The 17,091-nt window shown below is 38.6% G+C and overlaps 1 protein-coding gene across 1 annotated transcript in view; it reads left to right on the top strand.

Annotated features, from left to right (window-relative positions):
- Positions 1-252: 252 nt before the first annotated feature.
- The window catches only part of whrna (whirlin a), a 585,387-nt gene continuing 568,548 nt past the window's right edge, over positions 253-17,091 (top strand). Inside the window, 1 exon segment of the mRNA XM_030149708.1 lies at positions 253-1,881. Coding sequence (XP_030005568.1) covers positions 1,117-1,881 — 765 coding nt within the window. The 5' untranslated portion in view covers positions 253-1,116.

Genomic DNA, 17,091 nt, shown 5'->3' with positions numbered 1-17,091 from the left:
AATACAAAGGATAATATAATAAATGGTGATAAATCCCTTTAAAAAAGCTAAATATAGAGAAAAAGTATCTGTTTTGCAACTGCCACTGAAGAACCACTGGGTGTGTATGGGTTAAATTCTACCTGAGGAACAGACTCCTCTGCTCCAGTGGGTGTTTATTAGAGGAGGTTATACACTTATATTCCAGCATTTACATTTGAACGCCCTTCTATTTGACAGGTTTCCAGTGAGGAGCAGAGAACGGTGTCAGTCTGGGGCTAATTGGCTCTCAGTCCACTTGTGTGACTTATTGGCTGCGGTGCCGCTTATAAACAGCTCGGCTGCGTCATTTCCTGACAGAGGACGCGCAGAGGCACCGGATCCGCCACACTCCGCTCAGTCGCTGTTGGACCGTCTGGGAGGCGGCGGGTCACCAGCGGGACCGGGAACCACAACCGGAGCCAGGACCACCACACCGACCCCCCGGACCGGGACCGAGCACCACCGGGTTTAATGTGCAGATATTCTTGTGGATTTTGGACTCAGTGGAACCAAACAGGGATCTACTCTGCTCAACTCCTCTGGACGCAGCGCACAAACGGCACAAACTACTTTTCCGTGTCGCTTTTCTTCCACAGAGACCGTGTTAGTCCCACGGAGGACCGGTTCCGGTAGTTTTCAGCTGTGGGGTGGTTGTTTTTTTTTTGCGTCAAGTTGTGGAGCTGGAGACGGTGAAGCGGACACCGGAGAATCGGCGGCCACCTGACCTCCTGGAAAATAAGACCGCAGCTAATGACACGGCAGGCTGGGATCCTGCGTGGATCAGTAAAACCCGGACACGGAGCCGAGTTCCCCTGCGACTGTTAAAGGAAAAAGTTGCTTGGGTCCAGGTTTGTAAATAATGCCCGGTGCGGACTGAAGGTGTCATCTGTGGAGCTGAAGGAGTTGGACTGAACCGCGCGTCAAAGCTGCGTCCCCCCCCCACCCCCCACCCCCCCCACTCGTGTCCGTGGATGATCCTTCAGACGCAGACGGCTATGGATCCGCGCGTCCTCCAGAAGCCCGGGTCCGTGTGCGCGGTGCCCGCTCTCTAACCCTGCCCCGCTGCGGCGCCGTGTCCCGGTCCACCTCGCCAGGATGAGCAGCACGGACCTGGAGCGCATGTCGCTCAGCTCGTCGGCCAACTCGGTGGCCTCCAGTGCGCGGACGCTGTCGGTGAATGTGAAAAAGCTCCACAACGCGCTCAACCTGCTGCTCAACGACTACGAGAGGGAGCAGTTCATCCACTGTCTGAACGTCTACCACTCCAAACGCAACGTGTACGACCTGGTCCAGACCCTCAATGTCATCCTCAACGCCCCCAGTAAGAGGCAACTTCTGCCCATGCTGCGGCTGGTCATCCCCCGCTCCGACCAGCTCCTGTTCGAGCAGTACACCTCCGAGGGCCTCTATCTCAAATCGGATTTAGTGGCAAGCAACGGGAACGCCGACCCCCCGGCAGCAGCGCCGCCGCCACCGCCGGGTGACTACCCCGGCTCCAGCCCGACCCCCCCGGCGCATCTGTCGCCCAACAACCCGCCGGAGTTCCAGGTGGCTCTGCGCGGTTCTCCGGACAGTTTCAGCACCAGCAGCGACGGGACAGCTCCCCTGGTGCCGCTGCTGGGGAAGAACTTCATCCACGAGCCCCCGGGGGAGCTCCGGCAGGTGTCCATGAAGAGGCACAAGAGCCACGAGGGCCTGGGCTTCAGCATCCGAGGAGGCTCCGAGCACGGGGTGGGCATCTACGTGTCCCTGGTGGAGCCCGGGAGCCTGGCGGAGAAGGAGGGTCTGCGGGTGGGGGACCAGATCATGAAAGTCAACGACAAAGTGTTCGACAAAGTCACGCACGCGGAGGCAGTGAAGGTAAGTTCAGTTTGTTTTGGTTTGGAAAAAGATCCGCTTCAGAGGCTCAAAGGCTGGGTATTCATTTAGTTTTACTGCATTTTATCTGAATTTACTGATGGCGGGTCTCAGCTTCTATTGATATTTGAATCGCATTGGCTCTTAGTTCTTGTGGTGTTCTTCCATGTTTTGGTTTGGATTTAGGGTTGTACACTAGTTTTATTTATTTATTTATCGGTTGGTGTAGTCTGTCTCCTGGTTCAGGATGTCATGTCATAGTATGATTAGTGTTATTTATTGTTGTCATGTGTCTACACTGGGACGTCTTTTTTAGAATGGTGTTACAGTCCTCTTGCACTATTGCCCACAACAAAGTTTCCCCTGGGGACAATAAACTTATCTTATCTTATCTTATCCTAAATGTGCTAAATGTTACATATTTTTTTTACATATTTTAATCAGATGAATTGGAAAACAAATGACCAAAGTGCTCCTTTGCTGATGTTTTCAAAGTAATTGATAAAGTTTTATGACACAATACATTGGTTTATATACATTTATACAGTAGATTTAGAAATCTTCCACTAGATCAGTGGTTCTCAAACTTTTTACAGTAGAGTACCCCCTGAAATATACTTTTTAGCCAAGTACCCTTTAACTCTCACTTCAGCGTTTTGGATTTTGGGCAAAATTTGTTCCTGTGCCAAAGGTGTCTGTTTGTATTTTTGAAACTTTGTAAACAAACAGCATGTATTTATTGTAACATATATATATATATATATAAAGTATTTTTAAAGCAAATTTTGTGTGCAAAATATAAACTGAAAAGTGTCCCCTTGAAAAATGAATAGATTGGTCATTAATTAATAAATGAACCTTTCATCAACAAAAATAATTCCTTATCTAGTCAAATAAACTCATTTTGAATCCTTTAGAACAGAAATGTTCTTAAAATGTTATTAAAGCTCAAACAAGATGACAGACAATAAAACTATTATCTGAATATATTTATTGTTTTATATTGCAGCATTAATTCTCATTGTATATGTTGTATTTGTTACATAATTACTTATTAAATGTATCTTTACCCCCTGGGCTTCTTCCGAGTACCCCTGGGGGTACACGTACCCCACTTTTGGGAACCCCTGCACTAGACAGAACCTGTAAAGTGAATGTATTTTCATGTGCAGACAGGGTTTTGAAGTGGATCTGTGGCTCTGACACTAATATTTCTTTGGAGTTAAACTCCTTCTCTCATTAATTCTCCAATCTCACATTTCGACCCCAGACTGTATCTGGAAAACTTCAGCCAAACTGCATCTCTGACTGGATTTGTCTTCATCAGTGACTCACACATGGTCACATTTCACTACTTTTGTTCTGGAAGTATTTTACATGTAGACCACTGTGTTTGTTCCATGCGTGTGTAGTCCTTAAATTAATTCCTGCATAAAAACCTATAACCTGCAGCAGTTCAGCAAAGCATCATGGGAGACATTAGCAGCGGCCACGTCCTCTCCTGTGCATTATGAGCTGATATTAAGCGTGTGTTTGGCCTCAGTGGATAGCGTTGACCTCAGTGAATGCATTTTGCTGAATAGAAGCTGGTTATTTATCAGTGTGTAATGTGTTTCTACTGTAAAGCAGTGGGGATTTTTTAGTCTAATGTTCCTCTGAGTCCAATTAGACCGGCTCCAGCACCTTTTAACAGACTCTGTGGACTGTTTTCAACACGAAGAATAATGTCAAAATGTCTAGTGTGACTATTTTTACAGCTATATTTTCTTATGTTTGTTGGCTTACAGTGAATAGATTGGAAAACACAAACTCAATCCATCTTAAAAACACTGTAAAAAGTTTTTTCAGACTTCAGATTGATTTTTACTTCCATTTGGCTGAGGTACTTTTATAATGGCTGGAAAAACTTGTTATATTTTGGCATTTCCTACTGTAAAAGAAAAAAAAAAACATTAAAAAAAAAAAAAGGTATTATTCCGGCAGCTGAGGTGCCAAAAAAATACTGTTAAATAACAGAAAATAACCATCTCATAAAAATACGGTCATTTTCCACAATTAAAATACAGTTTTTTGTCCTAACTTTACATGAGATTTTGTATATTTTTGACTTTTTTAATGTTTAATAAAGAATATTTACATGTATTAAAACAATCAAATTACTTATAAATGTGGATGAACATTGTTATAAAACAAATAATAGGGCTTACATGTTCTACATTCACAAAAACACATTTATTCAACATTTTTGTTGTGAGACCTCTTGTAATTACACAAGATATTTATCAGTTAACAAACAAGTCTGGTTAAACTTACAGAATAAATACTTCTGCAGTTAATTGTCAGTAATTTTATCTCGTTTTTTTTTTTTTTTTTTTGCAGTATTAAACTTTAAATTAACAGTTTAATCTCATAAATAGAAAATAAATATTTGTGAAATTACGATACATTTGCGAATGTATTTTAACTGTATTTTGTATCTGTGAAAAAAGAAAAAAATCTTTTAAAAAATGAAAATTTTATGGTTATTCACAGTTACAATTTTTTCATGTTATTTTATATTTGACGTGTAAAATCAGTCTATTTATGTAATTTCATTGATATTTTCCTGTATCTTAAAAATACATTTAAAAAAATCTGTAAAATAAACGGTAAAAAAATCTGTTAAATTACAGATTGTTTTTTTACAGCGTAATTTTAACACAGCTACCCTAGATTCATTAGCCTTAAATCTGTTAATAAAGGTTCATCAAATTCTATCAGTGTCATTCATTCTAACTTTAACTGTTACACAAAGGAGATAAAATATTAACATTAATGATAATCAACCCTGTGTTTCAATCAAGAATAACCCAGTTTTAGAAAACGTGTGTACATTAACCCTTTCATGTATGTGTTATTATGACACTGAGTGGGATTATTACGAACAAAACAATCCAGTTGAATTCCTTTGAGTGAGATGCATATATTCCAGTCGGTTGTTTGTGACAGCTTAAACACACCTTTAACTCTTTATAGGACAACCACAGAAATACTCTGGAATTCAAAATTTCAACTATAGTGTGCTATTGTCATTCATAAGACATTACTTTTCTGAAATTTTTCAAAATATTTTATTAGAAAAGTAGAAAATCAAGGTTAATGAAGTTACCATATTTGGTTCCTTGCCCATAAGTGGGGGAAAAAAAAAACAAAAAACAAAAAACATAGGAAGCATATATAAAAAGTACAAGAAAAACCTGTTCTCTTCATTGGCTGCCTGTTGATTTTAGGACAACTTTTGAAATTTCACTATTTGTTTTTAAATCCCTTAATGGCTTGGTACCTCAGTACATGGAACAAACTACGGAGGAAACTCATTTTTGTATTTATTTGTATTTATTTGTCTTTCAGTTACAGGACAGTGAATGAATGAATGAATGAATGAATGAATGAATGAATTTTTGGTTTTACATCAGTCATTGCACTAGTACATCAATTGTAATAAACATAAAAACCAAAAAAGGAATAGGCTAGAAGCAAAAGCTTATTTTTTTTGCCTATCCTTTTCAACTAATACACTGCTTACGTCAACTTAAATGTTTACAGCATCGAGTATTTACACCATAATAATAACAAATTAAAAAAAAAAAAAAAAAGTCAACAACAAAAACACATCTACCATCACAATTCAATATTTCTGAATAATTTAAAATTAAAGTACTTTTTTTTTTTTTTTTAAACTTCACCAAAGGAGTGGATAACTTAAATGCATAATAAGGCCCATTCCATAATTTTACACCCACAGTCCCAGTTCATTTAGACTTCACATCTGTCCCCACTCTAATCCTCTCACACATATCAAAATCTCTGAAATTCAAATTACTCTCTCTAAAATTCTAAGAAACCACACCTGAACTTTGCAACAATACTATTTTTATCCTTCCTGTTTCCTATACCTATTTAGAAACAATTCTTTATACCTCTTTTTAACAGTGTGTATGGGCATTAGTTACAAAGAACAAGATGCATGCACCAGATTTAGCAGAGGAGCTAATTTCCATCTGTTGTCCTGGACAAGCACTTTGTAGCATGTTGTTTTAAAAAGTGCTATATAAATAAAGCTTTACTTACTTACTTACTTACAAACGACTAACATAACAAACATCACTTAGATTATAAAGTCCTAATGTACTGGAAGAAAACGGTTAAACATGACAGATATAGAAAAGTCTGCTCAGATTGAACGGCTTCCGCCAAATACATAATACTTACAAAATACAAAATACTATAAAATACTTACATTCTAAAAATACACTAACTTTCCTCGAGCAAGAATAAGATAGAAAAGATAGAACGAGAAGGAGTGAGGAAGATTTCAACCGCTTGTGTCCGGGATGTTGTCCTTTTTTTTTTTTTTTTTTTAAATCAAATATGTTTATTGATTCTTCTGGTGTGAAGGAAAATCTACAATATTTGTTCAATTGAAGACAACGTTTTTCAACACAGGAAACAAACATCAGACTCCCAACAATCAAGACAAAACAAAACAAGACAAAAAAATGGAATAAATAAATGAATTTTTAAAAAAAGGGGGGAAAAAAACAGAAAGAAAGACAAGGACCATTAATGTACTGCCTTCCGAGCGTCTTGTCTTTTCGGTCCTGACCCGAAGCTCATGACCAGAGGTGAGAGTAGGAACGGAGACTGACCAGTAAATGGAGAGCTTCACCTTTGGGCTCAGCTCCGTCTTCACCACGACAGACCGATACGACCACATCACTGCAGACGCTGCATCTCTGACCTCGTACAGTGGTGTTCTCCCTCTAGGGCGCTGAGGTCCGCTCATCAGTTTCTACTTGTCATGTCGAAAACGAGGTTGAAAACTAGAGGTGACCGAGCTTTCTCTGTGTCGGCACCTGAACTTTGGAATGAGTTACCCATGTCATGACCCGGCTCCAGGCATGACAAAAGGACGCCGACAACAAAGTGTGCATTAACCCTTTCATGCACAGGGGTCACTTCAGTGGACAGCAGTTCTCCAGCTGTTCTCCTGTATACTTATGGGTTTTGTTGTTTTCGTTCCATATCAGCTGACACAGTGGACGCACATGCATCATCCCATACACTGGCCTTCAAACCATGATGATCTGCACTAACATGTTAGAGCAGGGGTGCCAAACATGCAGCCTGGGGGCCAAAGGGTCCAGTTCAGTCCCTGGGATGTTTTTGCCAAGTGCAAAAATTCCATAGTCTTGAATTGAATTAAGCAAAAAAAAAAAAAAAAAAAAAAAAAAATTAGCTTGAATTAAGGAAAAAATCTTGAATTAAGCAACAAAAAAAAATCTTCAATTAAGTAAAAAAAATAAATAAATTAAGCCAAAAAAAATCTCAAATTAAGTAAAAAATCTTGAATTAAGCAAAAAAAAAAAAAAATCTTCAATTAAGTAAAAAAAAATCTTGAATTAAGCCAAAAAAAAATTCTAGAATTAACAACTTAATTTTTTTTCTTTAGTTGTTTTAGTGCAAAAAATAACATTAAATTATGAAAATATTTACATTTACAAACTATCCTGTAACACTAAAATGTGAATAACCTGAACAAATATGAAGAACCTGAAATGTCTAAAGAAAATTCAGCACAATTTTAAAAAATTTTCTGCCTGTTCCTCAGTGTTTAGTGTCTTTGTAGATCTGATCCATAATGCACATGGAGAAATGATAAGTAGAGGAATAATATTGTTAAAATTGCACTAAATTTTCTTATGTTTTTTAATTTAAATTTCAGTTTTTTCAGGTTTTTTTCAACCTGCGATAGGGAATGTATCCATGGTACTGTACATATGTTTGTGTCTGTGCTCAGTCCTGACCCCACCCCCAAATAAAGTGTCCACGGTAACCTCACTAATTTCTTTGAATAGGATGAAAGATAAAATATATGAAAAAACTGAAACTAATACTAAAACTAAACTAAACTAAAAGTAACCATTCAGAAAAAATGAAAACTAATAAAAACTAGCAAACCTGCTCTAACAACGAATTAAAACTAACTGAATTAGAGAAAAAAAAGTCCAAACTAAATAAAACTAAACTATAATTAAAAATCTCAAACTATTAGAACCTTGATAGGGACAGACAAACAGCCCACATGACCACGAGGGAGGGGTCATGACACCCACCCATGTCAAAATGACTCCTTCTCTGGAAGCTTTTAAGTCCAGGCTTAAAGGTCACCTTTATTCCTTGGCGTTGAACCCAGTTTGAGAATTGTGTGGTCTTGGTTCTGTCTTCCAGTGTCTTTTTGTTTTATCTGTTTGTTTGTCTGTTAGCAAGATCATTTAAAAAGACACTGGACCTGACAGACCCTGGAGACCACATTGGACCTGACAGACCCTGGAGACCACATTGGACCTTACAGACCCTGGAGACCACATTGGACCTGACAGACCCTGGAGACCACATTGGACCTGACAGACCCTGGAGACCACATTGGACCTGACAGACCCTGGAGACCACACTGGACCTGACAGACCCTGGAGACCACACTGGACCTGACAGACCCTGGAGACCACATTGGACCTGACAGACCCTGGAGACCACACTGGACCTGACAGACCCTGGAGACCACACTAGACCTGACAGACCCTGGAGACCACATTGGACCTGACAGACCCTGGAGACCACATTGGACCTGACAGACCCTGGAGACCACACTGGACCTGACAGACCCTGGAGACCACACTGGACCTGACAGACCCTGGAGACCACATTGGACCTGACAGACCCTGGAGACCACATTGGACCTGACAGACCCTGGAGACCACACTGGACCTGACAGACCCTGGAGACCACATTGGACCTGACAGACCCTGGAGACCACACTGGACCTGACAGACCCTGGAGACCACACTGGACCTGACAGACCCTGGAGACCACACTGGACCTGACAGACCCTGGAGACCACATTGGACCTGACAGACCCTGGAGACCACATTGGACCTGACAGACCCTGGAGACCACATTGGACCTGACAGACCCTGGAGACCACATTGGACCTGACAGACCCTGGAGACCACATTGGACCTTACAGACCCTGGAGACCACATTGGACCTGACAGACCCTGGAGACCACACTGGACCTGACAGACCCTGGAGACCACATTGGACCTGACAGACCCTGGAGACCACATTGGACCTGACAGACCCTGGAGACCACACTGGACCTGACAGACCCTGGAGACCACACTGGACCTGACAGACCCTGGAGACCACATTGGACCTTACAGACCCTGGAGACCACACTGGACCTTGCAGACCCTGGAGACCACATTGGACCTGACAGACCCTGGAGACCACACTGGACCTGACAGACCCATACAAAAAAAAGTGATTAACCTGAAATGTCTTAACAGAAGTATGTGGAATTTTAATAATATTCTGCCTGTTATTTAATGTTTTGTGTATTTGTAGATACACTGTGATCTGTAAGTTGTGATTCACATGTATAAATGATAAACTAAGGCATAATATTGTTAACATCACACTTATTTTACTTAAGAATTTTGAGGTTGTTCATATTTGTTCATGTTATGTTCGAGTACAATTCGTAGATGTAAACATTTTCATTACGAAATTTTACTTTTTTCACTCAGAAGTTATTATCCTAGTATTTAAATTATTATTTTACTGGTCCGGCCCACTTTGGATCATATTAGGCTGAATGTGGAACTGAACTAAAGTGAGTTTGACAGCCCTTCTTCACAGCTTCTACATATTCAAGACGATCAGCTGCAACATGTGGTTTTAAAAGGGTTTCCACAGATTCCCCTGCTTTGGAATAATGGCTGTAGACCATAATAGTAGTAGCTCTAGGAAGCATGCAGGTAACCAGACACCTACACAGCAGCTGGTAACCATGGAGCAGGTGTGTTTGTGTGGAAGCTGGTGGCGTTTGGCCTATTTGCTCTGCAGCAGTGAACTGAGAAAGGAGCCTGAGGCCATTCTAGCTTTGTGCATTTGATCATTTCATTGTCCCTGCATCTGAGGGGAAAGAAAGCCTATTAGTAAATGAGGTGATGGAGGAATACAGCTGATTTGTGATCAGTGAAAGATTGATTAAACAGCGACCTTTATGTTTTATGAGCACTGAGAGCTGTCCGTGGTGCTGAACACAGTCTTTCAGCTCCATGTTGTGATGTTGTCGCCTCCTTTTCTGTTGCTTCCAACCAAGGTTCTAATAGTTTTGGATTTTTCATTGTAGTTTAGTTTTATTTAGTTTTGACATTTTTTTCCTCTAATTCAGTTAGTTTTAATTTGTTTTTAGAGCAAATTTTCTAGTTTTTATTAGTTTTCATTTTTTTCTAAATGCTTAGTTTTAGTTTAATTTTAGTTTTGTCGTATCTTTTCTCTTCTTCTCTGTCGTCGTATTCAAATAAATCCCAGACAGGACTCTGCTGCTTTCTCCCAACTTCAGTCTCCATGTTTCCAGATAGAGTGGGAACACGAAGACGACTCAAAACGACAAGTGATGAGAAGTGACAGACCGTTAAATATCATATGTTGCCAGCAGCTAAAATTGCTAGAGAAAAACAAATTGCTTTCGTATCAATCCGACATTGACAAAGACGAAAACGAAGGGAATTTTATCCATAATTTTTATATGTTTTAGTTAGCTTTATAAGCATACAATACAGTTTCAGTTAGTTATCATTTTTTTCTTTTAATTATAGTTTTTATTTATTTCAGTTAATGAAAATGTTTTTTCAATTCTAGTTTTCGTCATTTCGTTAGTTTTCGTTAACGATTATAACCTTGCTTCCAACTGTGGTTTTGCATTTGTGATTGTGCACAGCAGTCTAACATGTGCTGATCCTGTTGTTTTTACTTTATTTTCTTTTGTTTATTCTTATTAACAGACAACTTTTTCACAGACTCAGACTCTGCTTTATTGTCATTCGATCAATGGTACATGATCGAACCCAGGTCTCTGTTCTGTAGCATAGAAGATAAAATGATAAAATGTGTAAAAGGTAAATACGTTTGAATTAAACTACCGTAAAATATGCAAAAGAAATAAAAAATGATAAAATAATTTCTTTTTATGTACAAAATTTCACAGTATGCAGCAACGGTACAGTTAAAGCTTCTTTTCCTATATGACAACTGTTTAACTATATATATATCCTTTGTCTAACCAGGTTAAAAAAAGTGTCATTGAGATTGCAAATGTCTTTTTCAAGAGTGACCTGGGCAAGAAAAGCAGCATAACACAGTTTCTGACAAGCCAAGACATAATTGGCACATAAAAAAACTTACACTACAAACAAAAAGTTAAGGATATTTTAAACTTTTGGGCTATTTTTTTCAGTTGGGATTCTTGCACAGCGCTTTTTACTTTTTTGTGTGTGAGTTGAATTGAAATACGTTTTTTTGATGACCAGACATAGTTTTATTTACAAATGGCAAAAATGACTCCCCTAAAAAAGACAAAAAATTAAATATCCTTAACTTTTTGTTTGTAGTGTAGGTTAAAACATTTTTTTCAATCACACATCTGAAGGTGGTCATTATTCGCTGCAAAATGAGGTAAAATTCATCTTTCTACCATAAATATTTGTGAAAGGGCAAACACAAATGTTGTAAGGCTGTCCATCTGTTAGCGTTCTGCCAGTCCCTTTACAACACAGGTGTCAAACATGCGGCCCGGGGGCCAAATTCGGCCCACCAAAGGGTCCAGTCCGGCCCCTGGGATGAATTTGTGAAATGCAAAAATTACACTGAAGATATTAACGATCAAAGATGTTAGAATCATTTCAGGTCATTTCAGTCTAAAGTGGATCAGACCAGTAAAATACTATCATAGTAACCGATAATTAATGAAAACTATAAATTTGTCTCTTTGTTTTAGAGTAAAAAAAAAAAAGTAAAATTACACAAAAATATTTACATTTACAGACTAGCCTTTTACAAAAAGTGTGAATATCTGAAATGTTTAAAGAGAAGTATGTGGAATTTTAATAATATTCTGCCTGTTATTTAATGTGTGGTGTATTTGTAGATCCACTGTGATCTGTAAGTTGTGATTCACATGTATAAATGATCAACTACGGTGTAATAATGTTAACATTGCACTTATTTTACTAACAAATTTTCAGGTTGTTCATATTTGTTTATGTTATGTTCAAGTACAATTCGTAGATGTAAACATTTTCATTATGGAATTTACTTTTCTTTCACTCAAAAGTTCTTATCCTATTTTTTATATTATTTTACTAGTCCGGCCCACTTTATACCATAATAGGCTGAATGTGGACCTGAACTAAAATGAGTTTGACACCCTTGCTTTACAACATACAGATGACAGTGGATCTACAGACACTAAACCATGTGCTTTTGCTGGAAATGGAATCATGTGACTGACTGTGATGAAACACTGTACTGCTGGTAACACTGCTGGTAACTTTCCTCTTCTCAAATCTTCTTTAGCCTTTAATATTTGTAACGAATAGGAGTTGATCATTTAGATCAGTGTTTTTCAACCTTGGGGTCAGGACCCCATGTGGGGTTGCCTGGAATTCAAATGGGGTCGCCTGAAATTTCTAGTAATTGATAAAAATAAAATATTTAAACAACTCTCTAATAAAAAATATATGGTGAGTTGAGAGAGACAATCACAAAACATAAATGACAAACTGTGGTTGTGAAACTGCAGCACTGTGGTTCTGTTTATCTGTCAAATGTTCATTGTGGTCAGTTTCAGATGCTGCAGCTCTTTCATAATTCATAGTTCCAGTTCTTGTTTGTTCAGTATTAACTGTCCTCTTTGTAAATCACAGCTGGACTGACTGGACAGATCCTGACCAAGGAAAATCCAATTCTCTCTTTGTGCAGTAATCTACACCTGGATTTACTGCCTCTGTCCATAATAATATACATTATATAGAATAAATGTCATCTACAATTAACAATTATTTGCAACATAGTATAGCAAACTATTACATGATCAAAAACAAATTAATTTTAACAAAAAAAAGTCTCCGTTTTGAATGTGTGGGGTCGCCAGAAATTTGTGATGTTAAAATGGGGTCACATGCCAAAAAAGGTTGGAAACCACTGGTTTAGAATAACTCTGTGTGTGGAAAAAATCAGTGTTAAAGCTTCTAATTAGACGAGTTCAGTCTAAATTCTGACAAACCTCCCTTATTTTCCACTGGGCTGAACTAAAGTTATTCTGTCACTTCATCACAAACCACTGGACTCATGTAAAGGCAACGATTTTCCCTTCATAAAACCAGAACAAATAAAAAAGAACATATTAAAACACTGCAGCGACAAAAACACAGGCTGCATTACAGCTCTTTTTTTGTCTGGTGCGTTTAAGATGCTTCAAGGCTTCAGTTTCCCTTGGGAAAAGATTATACCACAGCAGGAAAAATCAGTAAAAATATCCTAAATATAGCACCCACTTAAATGGATATTGATTGCTAAGCAGGACTTCCTCAGGTGGTAAAACCAGCACAAAAACTCATGTTAACCCTTTAAGATCCTCATGGTTTTGCGTAAGTGTCCCGTGATTCTCTGTTATACGGATGTCCCTGAACTACTCACCTCTCACCTCTACTTCAACCTCTTTCTGACTTTATAATTTTCAGAATCAGCACCTTATATGACCTTATATCTGCTCATATAAGGACAAATACCCACAAATAAAAGCAGCAGGTGTCTAGACGCAGCTGTAATTGTGTGTCTGCAGTTGAAAGGTTGAAAGGTCACCAGTTCGTTCCCTCACTCAGCCGTGGATTACGGCTCAGATTAAGTCCTTTCTAACCTTGACAGATCTTAAAAAAGTCATCCACGGTTTTATCTGTTCTCATGTGGACTTTTGTAATTCACTTTGTTCAGGGCTCAGCCATCAGGCAATCCCCTGTTTGTGAATTAATCCTAAATCCAGCCACTGAAGGCCTCGGACTAAAGCCTGGAGATGAGGACTGATTACACCTGTTTGTCGCCTCTTTCATTGATTCACTGTGTTTCAAGTGCGATTTTAAGGGTTTATTTTTGCTAATGGGGATTTTTCAGGGTCAGTAAAGGACAAACCTGTTGTACCATCATCGTTCCAGATCATAAAAGTAGTGATACCTGTGTGATCCGTGACAGATTGATTAAACCATGACCTTTGTGAGCTGTCCATGGTGCTGAACACAGTCTTCCATCTTCATGTTGTCATGTTGTCGCCTCTTTTTTTGTTGCTTCCAACTGTGGTTTTGCTTTTGCGATTGTGCAGAGCATAACATGAGTTGATCCTGTTGTTTTTAGTTTATTCTCTTTTGTGTATTCTTGTTAATAGATGACTTTTTCCAGCTCAGTAAAGGTTAGAATGGTGCTGATTTGAGCCATAATCCAGGCATGTCTGAGGGAACAAACTAGTGACTAGAGGTCGACCAATATGGGTTTTTCTTTTTTTATTATTATTATTATTTGAAGTATATATATTTAAAAAAGGAAAAAAAAAAAAGGGGAAAAAAATAATAATATGGGTTTTTCTAAGACCGATGTCGATTTTTTTTCAAATTTGTCAGCTGATGGCCAATATCTACAGCCGATTTTTAAGGCCGATATTTATTTATTTTTCAAAACACACAGACTGTAAAATACAATTGAAACACTTACATAATTAAGAGTTTTATGCAGCAATATGAATGAAATTAGTAATACACATACACATTGTACTCTTTTAACATTTATTGAACTTCAAGTGCTGCCCACATATGTGCCTGATATAACATTTTTACTACTGATCAAATATCATCTTTCAAAAAAAAAGTTAAGGCCAATGGCTGATATTGAAAAAAATCGATATATCGGCTGGCCGATATATCGGTCTACCTCTACTAGTGACCTTTCAGCCATATACAAAGTTACCCATAGAGACCAGGCATAGTCTGTGAAGGTATTGGTCTATTTTTTTTCAAAGCAATTAAAGTGATTCCAAACGCTAAAAAAAAAATCAGTCAAGTACGGTTTTAAGGTTTTATTTTTGCTACTGGTGATTTTTCAAGGTCAATAAAGGACAACCTGTTGTACCTCCAACTAACCAGATCAGACTTTTTGCCTCTTCCTGCACTGTATTGGTTTTCTATTATCTTTGGGTTTTTTTCTTTTATTTGTGCAAAACTAAACTACAGTTTAGCTATGATATGCTTAGACAAGATATGCACCAGTGTCAAAAATGCATTTTTTAAATGGGGGAGGGTGATTTTAACAGTTGAGAACAGTAATTTAGCTGTGACTCCTGAAGGGTTATCATACTAAAATGTGGACTACAGACATGTGTCTTTTCAAAAAGTATAAGTAACCTTTGCCACCGTGAGTGGCACCGACATCTGGTCCAGCCCATGGACTATTAAGCTCATATGTTCTATATGTTATTTGTATTATATAAATGTTTTTTTTTTTCTTTTTCTTTTCTTGAAGTGGAGGCGTCAGATAAGCCTGTTGGACTTTTTTACCTGTTCCTGCACTGTATTAGTTTTCTATTATCTTTCTTTTGTTTGTGTTTTTCTTTCATTTTTGCTAAACTAAACTACAGTTAAAGTGATGGTGCATGGAGCAGCAGCATGAGCAACAATGAAATAAAGTGGCATTTGTGACTTTACTTTTTCCAGCTCAGTAAAGGTTAGAATGGTCCTGATTGGAGCCATAATCCAGGCATGTCTGAGGGAACAAACTGGTGACCTTTCAGCTACAGACACAAAGTTACCTGTAGAGACAGAGAAATAAATCTGAAATAAATATTAAAACATTATAGAGTCGTTTTTAAACTAAATTTGGAGTAAAAAAAAATAGCTCTATGAGGTGTAATCATATTACTCTAACAGTGTGAAAACATCACAGTGTTAAATATGTTCATTGTTAATTTTGACACTGAATTGAGAAGAATTAACTCTGAAAATTTGACACTGGCCATAGAGTAAATGTAACTCTAATTCTGAGTGGGACCAAATGTTATCTGACACAGAGTTAAAGGTGGGGTACGAGATCTTGGAAAAATGGTTCAAGCACACTACATTTTGGGTCAGCCATGGCTCAGATGGTAGAGCGGGTCGTCCAATAACTGAAGGGTTGGCAGTTCGAATCTCGTTCTGTCCATGTGCTGTTGTGTCCTTGGGCAAGACACGTCACCCTCCTTGCCTCCAGTGCTGCTACTCACACTGGTGTATGAATGAATGAATGTGGATACAGAAGTAGTTTACCACCACCAGAGGGAGAATGTGAGAGCGAATGAAAAATGGATCCACTTTACGCTTTGAGCATGCGTTCATAGAAAAGTGCTGTATGAATCTAAATCATTCTTGTTATTATTATTACATTTTAAAAATACTCAATTCAAAAGTCCAACCCCCTTTTCTTCAGACACCCCCTGAAGCCACGCCTCCAGAGTACTGGCACATGCAATGCTTGTTCTTGAGGGTTCACAAGCGCTGCACAGTAACAATTCACCCATTCTCACTCCTCTAACCCCCCGCTCTTACAGAACAGCCCCAGTTCATACCTGTCTGACTAACGGTACATTTCCTACTGATTTATGTTTGTGATAAAACAGTTTACTGGTGAACTTTCCATCCTAATACAGCTAATATAGCCAAGCTCTGGCTCTGGCTGCATTTCCTGAAAAAGTGTGCCAAACCTCTGAGAATCCACAATTCATGCACGAAGAGGGGTACGAGCAGAGGGGGGAGGGACAAATGACGGTTGAGTTTGACAGACATATCACCATTCAATTATTTCGATGGGCCTTTTGAAATGATTGGATGGTGTTTTTTCAGTCCTGTTCATTCCACAGGTGACTACATTTTTTACATTTTTGTGTTAGAGCATTTAATTAGTTTTAATTGGGGTGTGAAGGGGATTTTAAGGAACATAGTAAATTAGAAAAGCACTTGGAGAGCGCAGACCTCCACCAAGGCAGATCAGTGCCCCCCCCCCAATCACCACCAAAATTGAATCATTTGTTCCTTGTGCCAGTATCAACATTTCCTGAAATTTTCATCCAAATCCATCCATAACTTTTTGAGTTATCTTGCACACGGACAGACAGACACCAGCAAAAACATGCTCCAGGAAAACCTCTCCTACCCCATCTTTAAATTCAACTCTCTAAGAGTTAAATTGACGCTCTGTTTTTTACAGTGTACCCAGATGTAGAAGACAAATGTGAACGTTGTTTAGTTTCAGGGT

Source organism: Sphaeramia orbicularis, chromosome 12, assembly GCF_902148855.1.
Source record: "Sphaeramia orbicularis chromosome 12, fSphaOr1.1, whole genome shotgun sequence".
Taxonomy (NCBI): Eukaryota; Metazoa; Chordata; class Actinopteri; order Kurtiformes; family Apogonidae; genus Sphaeramia; species Sphaeramia orbicularis.
The sequence above is the reverse complement of the archived record's forward strand: the minus strand, read 5'-3'. Positions and strand labels throughout refer to the sequence as shown.